Here is a 13,498-nt window from a genome sequence, read left to right on the forward strand (position 1 = left end):
GATCAGGTCAACAAGGACCTCACCGAGAAGCTTGAGGCCCTGGTGAGCTGTCGCTTCCCCTGAGATGTGGCAGGGTGGGATGGGGTACCGGCCAGATCCATGGACGCAGGCTTAGGGCTGGGCTGCCTGGGCCACCCCCAGGGTGCCACTCACACTCAGGTTCAGCCCTCACAGGTGTGCAGTCTTCGTGGTAAGCGCACTCACCTCCCCCATCCCATTTCTTCCCCCCAGCAGCCCAGTAGCGTAATCCTCATGACACAGATGGGGAAACTGAGGCCTAAGAGGGGAAATGCTTGTCCCGTCTCAGAGTCAGTAAGCGGGAGAGTGGGGACTTGAACTCCCATCCGCGCTCTCCAGGTCCAGATGCTGCCTCTGGCAACCCAGCTACTCCCCCTGCCCCACCAGCGGGACACTCACTACCCCAGGGTACAGCCTGGTTTGGTCACCCCTCTGTGTGGGGCCTGGCCTGGGTTCTAGGTCCGGCTCTCCTCCAATCGACTGTGTGACATGGGACAGGACACAGCTCTTCTCTGGGCCTGGACTGTTCAGCGAGGGCCTCGGGCCTGCTGTGAGGTCTACCAGGTGGCTGGCCTATGGACATGGCTTCAGAGGCCACCTGGTCAGTGGTGGGCCAGGGAGGGAGGAGGGGAAGGGGAGGTTTCAGATAAGACAGAACCCAGACCACCCTTTGTCTCCCTAACCGCACTCCAGGAATCCCTGCGGCTACAGGAGCAGGCGGCCCTGGAGACAGAGGACGGAGAGGGGCTACAGCAGACCCTAAGGGACCTGGCACAGGTGTGAGCCCAGAGAGGCAGGAAGACAGGGCCCTGCCAGGCAGTCCTGGGCTCCCCCACCACGCCTTTCATTGACCTGGGACTGAACTGCAAATCGGTGGGGGCCTGGGGCCCAGGCTGTAGCTGCTCAGCACCCCTGCTAGCTCACCCGGTCCCTGCCCTGGGGAACCCCCATTGTCAGAGCGGGGGGGGGGGGGGGGGGGGGGGGGGGGCACGGCCCTTTCGGAGCCCACCTGTGAGCAACGCCAAATGATGTCTTCGCAATAAATCGGAGGCTTCAGCTGCGAGCTGAGAACTGAACTAGGGGATGAGGTGAAATCAGGAAGGCTTCTTGTAGGAGGGATCATTTGGGATGAGGCGGCCCCCAGCGTCGCCTGGGCGTCTTTGCCCAGCTAACCCCAAGGTTCCTAACTCTGTGGCCTCCTTCTGCCTTCCTCCCCTGCCCTCAGGCCGTCCTGTCGGACTCTGAGAGCGGTGTCCAGCTGAGCGGCTCCGAGCGCACCGCGGATGCGTCCGATGGCAGCCTACGGGGGCTCTCAGGCCAGCGGACCCCGTCCCCACCGCGGCGCTCCTCACCGGGCCGAGGCCGTTCGCCCCGCCGAGGCCCCTCCCCGGCCTGCTCAGACTCCTCCACGCTCGCCCTGATCCACTCCGCCCTGCACAAGCGCCAGCTGCAGGTCCAGGTAGGAAGGGGTTTGAGTGTTTTGGGCGCCCCCAGAGGCCCCGGGGGAGGTGCTCGCGCCCTCCGGGTGGGGGTGGGAGTGGGGGAGGGGGCGGGTCCGGGGCCAGGGTCCGGAACAGGAGTCTGAGCGCCCTGTGGTGCAGCCAGAGCCCTTAGAAATAGTGTCTGAGGGTGTCAGGACCCCCAAGGAGGTGGCTGAGAGCTCTGCGGTGAAACGGAGCCCAGAAGTAGGGGTGCTTGGGCAGCTGGTGGAGGGAGAAGAATGCCGCAGTGTTAGGGTCCTGGTAGAGAGGGAGACAGGTCCCTGGTCATACGGAGCCAGGACCCTGGGAAAAGGTCTAGCAAGGGGAATCTGAGCCTAGGATGAGAGGAGCTTGGCAACTAGGGGCAGAGTCAGGGTAGGGAGGAGTCTGAGGGTGGAACCAGGATGCAAAGGGGAGGGGCCTGGGAGCCCTGGGGTGGGTGCGGTCAGATCCCAGGAGACTAGTGTGCCTGGGGGTTTGTGTGGCATGGGGGGAGGGGAGACTTTGATAGGAGTTGTCCGGGACCCCAGGGAGGTGAGGGCTCAGACGGTGGTGAGGGCACATAGTAGGGGAGCGGAAGCTTGGCTCTCAGGACTAGGCCCCTATCCTGTCCCAGGACAGGTCCAGGTCCTGGACCCCGCCTAGCGTAGGCTAGTGTGTATCCCTGGAACCAGAAGAGAGTAGGTGGGCTCTGGAGGCCTCCTAGGACCCCTCTAGACTCTGTGATCCCCACGCCCCAGGACATGCGTGGGCGCTATGAGGCAAGCCAGGACCTTCTGGGCACCCTGCGGAAGCAGCTTAGCGACAGCGAGAGTGAGCGGCGGACCCTAGAGGAACAGCTGCAGCGCCTGCGGGACAAGACCGACAGCGCCATGCAGGCCCACGAGGACGCCCAGCGCGAGGTGCAGCGGCTGCGGAGCGCCAACGAGCTCCTGAGCAGGTGCCGGGGAGGTCTGAGCTGGGGGCTGCTGAAGAATACATAAACATGTGGGCATAACACCAGTCGAGCCTTATGCGCTAATATTGTCGCCAGTAGCTACATGTGCCTATTAATATTTATTTGTTTGTTTGTTTATTTATTTATTTTTGAGATGGAGTTTCGCTCTGTCGCCCAGGCTGGAGTGCAGTGGTGCGATCTTGGCTCACTGCAAGCCCTGCCTCCCGGGTTCATGCCATTCTCCTGCCTCAGCCTCCCGAGTAGCTGGGACTACAGGTGCCCGCCTCCACGGCAGGCTAGTTTTTTTTTTTTTTTTTTTTTGACATGGAGTTTCACTGTGTGGCCTAGGCTGGAGTGCAGTGGTGCGATCTTGGCTCACTGCATCCTCCGCCTCCGAGGTTTAAGCAATTCTCACCTCAGACTCCCGAGTAGCTGGGATTACAGGTGCCCACCACCATGCCTGACTGATTTTGTTTTGTATTTTTAGTAGAGATGGGGTTTCACCATCTTGGCCAGGCTGATCTTGAACTCCTGACCTGGTGATCCACCCGCCTCCGTTTCCCAAAGTGCTGGGATTACAGGCATGAGCCACAGCGCCTGGCCAACATTTATTTTTTCTTATTCAGTTTTGTTTTGCTTTGAGTCATGTCCTTGCTCTGTTTCCCAGGCTGGGGCACAATGGCTCTATCATAGCTCACTGTAGCCTGGAACTCCCAGACTCAAGCGGTCCTCCCACCTCTACCTCCCTACTGCCCCTAGTTGGGGGCCAGGGCCTGGGCCTGGCCTGGGGAAGGATATGGGACCAATGCCTGAGGTTTCCACTCCCTTCCTCTGTGCCCTCACCACCCTCTGAGCCCTCACCTCCCCGGGTCCTGGGCAACTCTGATCTCATTCCCGAGGATGCTAGACAAGCCCCCAACATTTCTAAATTTTTTGTAGAGATGGGGGTCTCACCATGTTCCCACGCTGGTCTTGAACTCCTAGCTTCAAACACTGTTCCCACCTCAGCCTCCCAAATTGCTGGGATTACAGGCATAAGCCACTGTGCCTGGCTCTATTAAAATTTAATTAAAAATTTTAAAAAGTGAAAATTCAGGCTGGGTGTGGTGGCTCATGCCTAGAACACCTACTGTGTGCCGGGCTCTTGGCCGAGTGTTTTTTATGTACTCTGTCACTTAGTCTTCCTTTCAGACTCATGCAATTCGGAACTCCATTGTTGTAAGCTTGAGAGACTCTCTCAGACTTGTACAGCGTGTGTGGCTGGGGGTGGCAGGGTGGGAATTGGAATTCAGGTCCATGTGAGAGTAAACCGAGGCTTGCTATGCCTGGAAAGGAGAAGATCTTTTTAAGTAGTTGTGTTCACAGCAAACATCCCATTTGGCATTCTGCTATTTTTACTTAACAGCACATTGTCGACTGGGCACAGTGGTTCACGCTTGTAATCTCAGCACTTTAGGAGGCCAAGGCGGGTGGATAACTTGAGGTCAGCAGTTTGAGACCAGTCTGGCCAACATGGCGAAACCCCATCTCTACTAAAAATAAAAAAAATTGGCCAGGCACAGTGGCTCACACCTGTAATCCCAGCACTTTCAGAGGCCGAGGCTGGAGGACCACCTGAGGTCGGGAGTTCAAGACCAGCCTGACCAACATGGAGAAACCCCGTCTCTACTACAAATACAAAATTAGCCATCTGTGGTGGCGCATGCTTGTAATGCCAGCTACTTGGGAGGCTGAGGCAGGAGAATCACTTGAACCCGGGAGGCGGAGGTTGCGGTGAACCGAGATCACACCATTGCACTCCAGCCTGGGCAACAAGAGTGAAACTCTGTGTCAAAAAAAATAAGTAAATAAAAATAAAAGTAAAAACTAAAAAAAATTAGGGCCGGGTGTGGTGGCTCACGCCTGTATTCCCAGCACTTTGGGAGACCAAGGTGGGCAGATCACTTGAGGTCAGGAGTTTGAGACCAGCCTGGCCAACATGGTAAAACCCCGCTTCTAACTAAAAATGCAATAATTAGCTGGGCGTGGTGATAGGCGCCTGTAATCCCAGCTACTCGGGAGGGTGAGGCAGGAGAATCCCTTGAACTCTGGAGGTGGAGGTTGCAGCAAGCCGAAATTATGTTACTGCACTCCAGCCTGGGCGACAGAGTGAGACTCCATCTAAAAAAAAAAAAAAAAAATTGCTGGACGCGGTGGCTCATGCCTGTGTTATCCCAACACTTTGGGAGGCTGAGGTGGGTGGATCACGAGTTCAGGAGATCAAGACCATCCTGGCTAACACAGTGAAACCCTGTCTCTACTAAAAATATAAAAAAATTAGCCAGGTGTGGTGGCAGGTGCCTATAGTCCCAGCTACTTCGGACGCTGAGGCAGGAGAATGGCATGAACCCGGGAGGCAGAGCTTGCAGTGAGCCAAGATTGCACCACTGCACTCCATCCTGGGCGACAGAGCGAAACTCGGTCTAAAAAAAAAAAAAAAATCATGTTGTGAAGTTTTTGCACCTACTGCCAGTGGGGCAAGTGGCAGCTCACAGCAAGTCTTTGGGGTCCCAGTTGCTGCCTTCTCCTCCCTCCCCTGCCGTGGCCACCATGTGCCTATGTAGCAGGAAGCTATGGCATCTGCAGACTCAACTCTATCAGGCTTCTCAGAATTGAGAGGCATGGGGTGTTATAGGGGTCATTTCCTGGTCACATGGCCTAGCAGAGCTGGGGGCACAATTGCCCGTGTGTTCCAGGAGCCCAGCATGGCCTCTTCTACCTGGTGGGGTGCTTGGAGATCATGCCAGTGCCTCCATTCACTCCACTGGGCCTCCAAGTGGGCAGGCTGGAGAGAAGGAAAGCCAGGTTCTTCTGCTGGAGGGTGTTAGTGAAATGAGTCGTCCATGGGCAGGGTGGTCAGGGAAGGCTTCCTTGGAGGCAGGTGCGTTGGAAGATGGAAGGATATAGCTCATGGCTAGAGGAGCAGCCAGCCACCTTCCCAGCAGAGCGCAGCCCCAGCATCCCCTCTGCTCCCCTCCCCTTGTCCTGAAGGGAGAAGAGCAACCTGGCCCACAGCCTGCAGGTGGCCCAGCAGCAGGCTGAGGACCTGCGGCAGGAGCGGGTGAAGCTGCAGACTGCCCAGGAGGAGCTGCGGCGCCAGCGGGACCGGCTGGAGGAAGAGCAGGAGGACGCGGTGCAGGATGGCGAGAGGGTGCGCCGGGAGCTTGAGCGCAGGTGAGCAGCATCTTGCCTGCCTCCCAGGGCCCTTCAGATGTGCCTCAGATCCCCTGATAGTGCCCCCGGGGGGTTAGGGAGCACCCACTGGGTCCTGGGCCTCCTACCATCTGGACCCCTCTGATGTCGGGTTTTCTAACCAGACACATTTCAGGAAATTGGGGCTCAGGGAGGTGTCACTTACTTGGGATCAGAGAACTAGTTAAAAGGTAGAACTTGGATGATAATAACAATAATTAAAATAACAGTAGTAATATTAACAATAGTATTTTTAAAATTTAGTTATGATCATAATAATATCCTTACTAATTTCACTAAGTGCCAGATACCGTTTTAAGAAATTCAGTTCTCTCATTCAACTCTATGATAACTCTGTGTTGTAGAAGCTGTTATCTCCATTTTGTGGATGGTAAACTGAGGCACAGAGGAGCCATGTCCCTTGCCCCCGGTCACACGGCTAGTTAGCAGAAGAGCCAGGATTTGAACCCAGGCATTCTGCCTTCAGAGTTAACCTCTTCCCCACTGCGCTGCTTACCTCTCTGGGACGTGATCGACGATGATGTTTAGTAGACTGTGGTGGTGCATGTTATTCTTGTTTCTGAAGGCCCTTGGGGAGATGTGTCAGGCACCATTTTAAGCACATGTGAGGTCTGTATCCTTAAAACAGGCCGGGCGCGGTGCCTCACACCTGTAATCCCGGCACTTTGGGAGGCCAAGGCAGGCAAATTGCCTGAGGTCAGGAGTTTGAGACCAGCCTGACCAACATGGGGAAACCCCGTCTCCACTAAAACTACAAAATTAGCCAGACATGGTGGTGGGTACCTGTAATCCCAGCTACTCAGGAGGCTGAGGCAGGAGAATTGCTTGAACCCAGGAGGCAGAGGTTGCAGTGAGCCTAGATCGCGCCACTGTATGCCAGCCTGGGTGACAGAGTGAGACTTTGTCTCAAAAAAAACAATGTCACAAGGCAAGTGTTACCTCATTTTGCAGATGTGAAAACGGAGGCGTAGGGTCATGCAGCTAAGTGTAGTGGGCTTGATTGCCCTGTGGGTCAGGCTCTTTCTCTCCAAACTCCTGCCTCAGGCCTGGTCCCTGGCCCAGCACCTCGCTGGCTACAGGAGGTTCAGGGCAGGAAAGTGACATGGGCCACCCACCCGTCCTCTGTCCCGCAGCCATAGACAACTAGAGCAGCTGGAAGGGAAGCGCTCAGTCCTGGCCAAGGAGCTGGTGGAGGTGAGGGAGGCGCTGAGCTGCGCCACGCTGCAGCGGGACATGCTGCAGGCCGAGAAGGCCGAGGTGGCCGAGGCGCTGACCAAGGTGGGTCCCTGTTTGCTGCACAACCACAAACTTACCTCTGACCCCCAGCCCCAAGACTTCTCGCTCTGGCACAGGCTGGTCCCAGTGTCAGGCAGACCTCTGAGCCTGCACAGACTGACCCCTCCTTCTGGATACAGGCTGATCCACAGACCTCTGGACCTCTGGTCCCAGGTATAAGTGGACTGACCTCTCTTTATGGCCGTATCCCTGCTCTTGTGGATGCTCCTGGGGACAATGCCTATAGCTCAGGGTCATCCAGTGCCTGAGACTCAGCTCTGGGGCCTGAGAGTTGGGGCCACAGGCCAGAGACTCCTTGGCGGGGGGCCGGCCCTGTCCGCTGCAGCCTGGGCTCTGAGCAGTGCTATCCCTAGACCCTACTCAGGGATCCTCTGAACTCTGGTCCTGCCCTGCAGCTTGAGCTATTTTTGCATAGCTTTGTGGTGCATGGCTTTTAAATGGCTGCATAAGCAGCAGGCTTTCTGCGGTGATTTTTTTTTTCCATCTCACGCTGTGTCCCCTCCTTGTTTCCCCTCCCCTGTCTCTGAGGGTCCGTCTCTCTGGGTCTCTTCTTGTCCCTCCTCACCTCCTCCCCACCTTTCTGCCTTTCCTCATGTCTGAGGGCCTGACTCTGCAGGCTGAGGCTGGCCGCGTGGAGCTCGAGCTCTCCATGACCAAGCTGAGGGCAGAGGAGGCCTCCCTGCAGGACTCCCTGTCCAAGCTGAGCGCCCTCAACGAGAGCCTTGCTCAGGACAAGCTGGATCTGAACCGCCTTGTCGCCCAGGTACGCTGTGCACCTGCAGGCCCACCTGCCTTGCTCACCCATCCTCCCCACTCAGTGAGGCACCCCGGCCCCAGCCCTGTACCTGTCTTGCCCGCTGCCTCCTTTTTTGTCTCTGGTTCTCTGTCTGTCTCCGTCTGTCTATCCTCTCTAGGCATCAAAGCACAGAAGCTCCATGGGCCCTCATCTCCCCTTCCCCAGTGTCCCACACACCCAAGGGCACTGTCCCTTATTCCCTTGGAGCCTCTCCTGGGCTATTGTGGGTGGTGTGTGGATGGAGAAGGCATCCTGGTCCTGGGAGGGGCGCCCTGCTCATGAGGCCCCACTCATACCCGGCCCACAGCTGGAGGAAGAAAAGGCCGCCCTGCAGGGCCGGCAGCGGCAGGCAGAGCAGGAGGCCACAGTGGCGCGGGAAGAGCAGGAGCGGCTGGAGGAGCTGCGGCTGGAGCAGGAGGTGGCGCGGCAGGGCCTGGAGGGCTCCCTGCGAGTGGCGGAGCAGGCCCAGGAGGCGCTGGAGCAGCAACTCCCCACGCTGCGCCATGAGCGCAGCCGGCTGCAGGAGCAGCTAGGGCAGGTGGGCCAAGCTGTGTGTGGGGGCGGTGTGGAGAGCATGTGGGGCAGGCCAGGCTCCCAGCCCCCTGCATCCAGTCCTGGGTTAAGTCACAGGCTCTGGAGCCTGCTTCTGGGTAAAATCCAGCCCCACTTCTGCTAGCTGGGGACCTTGGACAAGCTGCCCAACCTCCCCATACCTCAGTTGCCCCATCTATAACATGGGGCTAGCCGGGCGCAGTGGCTCACGCCTATAATCCCAGTGCTTTGGGAGGCTGAGGCGGGTGGATAACAAGGTCAGGAGATCAAGACCATCCTGGCTAACACAGTGAAACCCTGTCTCTACAAAAAATTAGCTGGGCATGGTGCCTGGCGCCTGTAGTCCCAGTTGCTCGGGAGGCTGAGGCAGGAGAATCGCTTGAACCCGGGAGGCAGAGATTGCAGTGAGCTGAAATGGTGCCACTGCACTCCAACCTGGGCAACAGAGTGAGACTCTGTCTCAATAATAATAATGATAATAATAATGATACAGATTAATAAGAGGTCAAGACTTTTAGAATTGGAATCTTAAGACTTTTGGGAACATCACATTTGGAATAGACCTTAGGATTTCAAGGATCCAAGGACCTTCATGCAGTGTCTATGCTGGAGCCCCTGGGTTTCTGGGAGGGGCCTCTAGAGGATGGGGCAGGGGGTGCAGGGAGCAAGGTGCAGGTCTCCACCTTGAGGCCTACTGAGCAGCTGCACTTGAGTCTGTTTTCTATATTCAACTTCTCTGCAAGTTTAGCATAATACAAGGGTTCTGTTACTTGTTAGTCCCAAAGCTGAGTGACGGCCCTCGTTTTTTTTGGTTTTGTTTTTTTCTTTTTTTGAGACAGAGTCTTGCTCTGTTGCCCAGGCTGGAGTGCAGTGACATGATCTGGGCTCACTGCAACCTCCACCGCCGGGGTTTAAGCTGTTCTCCTGCCTCAGCGTCCCAAGTAGCAGGGACTACAGGCGTGCACCACCATGCCCAGCTAATTTTTGTATTTTTAGTAGAGACAGGGTTTCACCACGTTGGCCAAGCTGGTCTTGAACTCCTGACCTCAAGTGATCCACCAGCAAAAGTGCTGAGATTATAGGCGTGCGCTACCGTGCCCGGCCAGGCCCTCGTTTTTGTACACACGTGCACTGCAGATCTAGAGAAGGTCATGACTTGCCCAAGTACCTATAGCACATGAGGGCAGACCCTGGGCTCGAACCCAGGCCTTCTGCCAGGACTGGGTTAGGCCCAGAGTTGGGGTGCTGCACGACGAACAAGCTGGGGGATGGTGGGAGTGCTGCTCAGTCTCTGGGTGGGGGCCAGCTCTCCCGGCAGCTGAGCGGGCGGGAGCAGGAGCTGGAGCAGGCCCGGCAGGAGGCCCAGCGGCAGGTGGAGGTGCTGGAGCGAGCGGCCCGGGAGAAGGAGGCGCTAGCCAAGGAGCGCGCTGGCCTGGCTGTGCAGCTGGCGGCTGCAGAGCGTGAAGGCAGGACCCTGTCAGAGGAGGCCACGCGCCTGCGGTAAGGCCCTGGGCTCTGCCCAACCCGCCTTGGGGGGTCTTCCCAGGGCCACACCATGACCAGCCACACCCAGGCATGGGCCCCCAGGGGCAGTTACTAAGGAGTCTGGCTTGCCAACATGTCCTAGCTGTGGCTCAGGCTTCCCCAGGGAGTGTGGACCTGGCCAGGCAGGTAGGTTGGCACTTGGCCCATGCCTGGCCACTCCCTGAGATCCACAGTTTCCTGGGGCCAGGGAGGCTGAGTCCCAGGGCCTCAGGGACTGTATGTGCTGCAGCTTGGAGAAGGAAGCCCTGGAGGGCAGCCTGTTTGAGGTGCAGCGGCAGCTGGCCCAGCTTGAGGCCCGCCGGGAGCAGCTGGAAGCCGAGAGGCAGGCCCTGCTGCTGGCCAAGGAGACCCTTACTGGTACGAGGGGCTGGGGACTTGGGGGGAACACCAGGCTCCAGCCCAGACTGCAACCTCCCAGGGTCTGGGGTCTCACAGAAGTTGGGAGCACTGGAGTAGGAGTCTGGCTGGTCTGGGTTCTAGTCCTGTGCCACCACTTAGACCTGACCTTCCCTTGAGCAAGCCCCTTTCCTCTCTGGGCTGCAGATTCCTCATCTGATTACTACAGGTGTCAGTGCCCACCTTCTAAGCCTATTGCCAGGATGACGTGGGAAAAGCGTGTAAGGCTGTGGCATGGTGCCTGGCTGAGTCAACGGTAACTGCAGTCATCAGGCCTGTTAGAAAGTCTGAGTTCTCTGTGGTTTTCAGATGACTCTCTTGGCCCCAAAATCCCAGCCCCGCTTCCCTACACCGTTCCCCATCCAGTCTCTGAACTCAGGGCTTCTTTCTGCTCACCTAACATTAACTAAGCACCTACTTGGGTCATGGAAATTAATTTTCCTGTCCATGTACACCTGAGCCAGACAGAACCAGAAAGGGAAGTGCTGGTGGATTTCCAACCCGGGAGATGGTTTTTAGATGGTGGCTATACCATTTCCATTTCCTGTAGTCATTTCCATTAATACTGATAGTTAACATTTGACAGGTATGTTTATGTCAGTCATTAAAGGAGATGCTTTATGTGTAGCTGTGTGGCTTTGGGAAGTTGCTGCTGATCTCCTCTGGGCCTCCATTTCATCATCTGTTAAATAGGGATGAGGATAAACTACCTAGGCATGTTATGAAGACAAAATGAAGTTATGACTAGAATACTTAGCTGGGTGCTTGACCTATAGTTAGTGCTCAGTCAGTAATAGGGTTGTTTTTTGTTTGTTTGTTTTGAGACGGAGTTTCACTCTTGTCGCCCAGGCTGGAGTGCAATGGCATGATCTTGGCTCACCTCAACCTCCGCGCCTCCCAGGTTCAAGCAATTCTCCTGCCACAGCCTCCCAAGTAGCTGGGATTATAGGCATGTGCCACCATGCCTGGCTAATTTTGTATTTTTAGTAGAGACAGGGTTTCACCATGTTGGTCAAGCTGGTCTCGAACTGTCGACCTCAGGTGATCCGCCTGCTTCGGCCTCCCAAACTGCTGGGATTACAGGCATGAGCCACTGGGCCCAGCCTGTTTGTTTTTTGAGACAGAGTCTCGTTCTCGTCGCCCAGGCTGGAGTGCAATGGTGCAATCTCGGCTCACTGCAACTTCTGCCTCCCTGGTCCAAGCGATTCTCCTGCCTCAGCCTCCCAAGTAGCTGTAACTACATACGCCCACCACCACACCCGGCTAATTTTTGTATTTTTAGTAGAGACAGGGTTTTGCCATGTTGGCCAGGCTGGTCTCGAACTCTTGACCTAAAGTGATCCACCTGCCCTAGCCTCCCAAAGTGCTGCGATTACAGGTGTGAGCCACTGCGCCTGGCCTAGGGTTGTTATATCTTTGGCATCCTTCCCATTTGGGAGGCCTTCTCGTCAGTCATTTTATGCCTTTAATGCCATTCTAGGTAGGCAGGAAAGGGGTCAGGGCCATTGGGCCCATGTAGCAGATAGGGAAACTGAGGCCCAGAGAGGGCAAGCCACTTCTTCAAGAGGACCCAAACTAGCTGCCAGGCAGGCCCTCTGCCTCTGGGATTTTGCCCATATGGCTCACCTGGCCTAAGTCTGCTGGCCCAAGGAAAAGTTTGAACCCAACCCTGCCCTTTCCTCCATTCCTCTTGTGCAGGGGAGTTGGCGGGCCTGCGGCAGCAAATAATAGCTACACAGGAGAAAGCCAGTCTAGACAAGGAGCTGATGGCCCAGAAGCTGGTGCAGGCTGAGCGGGAGGCCCAGGCCTCTCTGCGGGAGCAGCGGGCAGCCCACGAGGAGGACTTGCAGCGACTCCAGCGTGAAAAGGTTCAGGCAGCTGGGGAGGGGTGGGCAGGACTCTGAGCCAGTGTCTCATCATCGTTCTTCCTCTGCCTTGGTCTCTACATCTGTGAAATGGGACTTCCTCTCTGTTGTGGAGGCCCTGGGGACAGCTGGGAGGACTTGGGGGGGCAGGCAGCGGGGGGGAGGTTGTGGTCCTTATTAGACATGCAGATTCCCAGGTCCCAAATCTGGTCCAGCCCTGGTAATCCTGATGCAGAGGGTCCACAACCACATTTGGGAAATGCTGACCTAACGTACAGCAGGAAAGCACTTTCATTTGCTAAGTACTGTTTGCATATGAAGGGCCACTGAGACCTGAGTATATAGAAAGGCAAGGGGCCAGGGAAGTTACTAGAATACTGACTCTGGGGTTACATTGCGTGGGTTTGAATGTAATCTTGGTTACTTACTGGTGGTGCTACCCAAGGTGTCTATGCCTTCATTTCTCCACCTGTAGAAATAGGGATAGGATAGTGGAAGGTATTGAGGATGAACTGAGACCATCCACATAGAGGGCTTAGCATAGTGACTGGTACTTAGCAAATGCTCCATAAGTTATTATTGCTGGCACTGGCATGCTCTCCAGAGTGGCCCTCGGGACAGGAGCCCTGGGCCACCAAATCCTAGACAGGGCTACCTCCAACAGAGGTGCAGGTTATGACTGCATGGCTCCAGGGGATGCCATGCATCCTGCAGTCCCCATGGCCTTGGGTGGTTGTTATCATGCTTCTCCAGCAGGTGGCGGTAAAACTCTTTTTTTTCCTTTTCTTTTTTGAGATGGAGTCTCGCTCTGTTGCACAGACTGGAGTGCAGTGGCACAATCTCGGCTCACTGCAACCTCCACCTTCTGGGTTCAAGCGATTCTGCTGCCTCAGCTTCCTGTCTAGCTGGGATTACACGCACAAGTCACTACGCCTGGCTAATTTTTGTATTTTTAGTAGAGATGGAATTTCACCATGTTCCTCAGGCTGGTCTCAAACTTTTGACCTCGTGATCTGCCTGCCTCTGTCTCCCAAAGTGCTGGGATTACAGGCATGAGCTACGGTGAAGCTCTTAAAGAAGGGGCGGCTTGGCCGGGTATGCTGACTCATGCCTGTAATCCCAGCACTTTGGGAGGCCGAGACGGGCGGATCACGAGGTCAGGAGATCGAGACCATCCTGGCTAACACGGTGAAACCCCGTCTCTACTAAAAAATACAAAAAACTAGCCGGGCGAGGTGGCGGCGCTTGTAGTCCCAGCTACTCGGGAGGCTGAGGCAGGAGAATGGCATGAACCCGGGAGGTGGAGCTTGCAGTGAGCTGAGATCCGGCCACAGCACTCCAGCCTGGGTGACAGAGCGAG

At 56.2% G+C, this 13,498-nt stretch overlaps 1 protein-coding gene across 1 annotated transcript; it reads left to right on the forward strand.

The window, feature by feature from the left end:
- Window positions 1–6: 6 nt before the first annotated feature.
- On the forward strand, window positions 7–12,907 carry LOC113222128 (rootletin-like; the record flags this gene model as incomplete). The annotated part of the gene is made up of 11 exons (XM_026451494.1): window positions 7–42; window positions 712–795; window positions 1,244–1,477; window positions 2,240–2,439; window positions 5,467–5,649; window positions 6,822–6,966; window positions 7,601–7,747; window positions 8,088–8,318; window positions 9,639–9,832; window positions 10,107–10,234; window positions 11,972–12,907. Coding segments are annotated over 11 exons (1,788 nt in total), but the record flags the coding sequence as incomplete, so codon positions are not given.
- Between the last annotated feature and the right edge of the window lie 591 nt (window positions 12,908–13,498).

This window comes from Piliocolobus tephrosceles, unplaced genomic scaffold (genome assembly GCF_002776525.5).
Source record: "Piliocolobus tephrosceles isolate RC106 unplaced genomic scaffold, ASM277652v3 unscaffolded_29532, whole genome shotgun sequence".
Taxonomy (NCBI): domain Eukaryota; kingdom Metazoa; phylum Chordata; class Mammalia; order Primates; family Cercopithecidae; genus Piliocolobus; species Piliocolobus tephrosceles.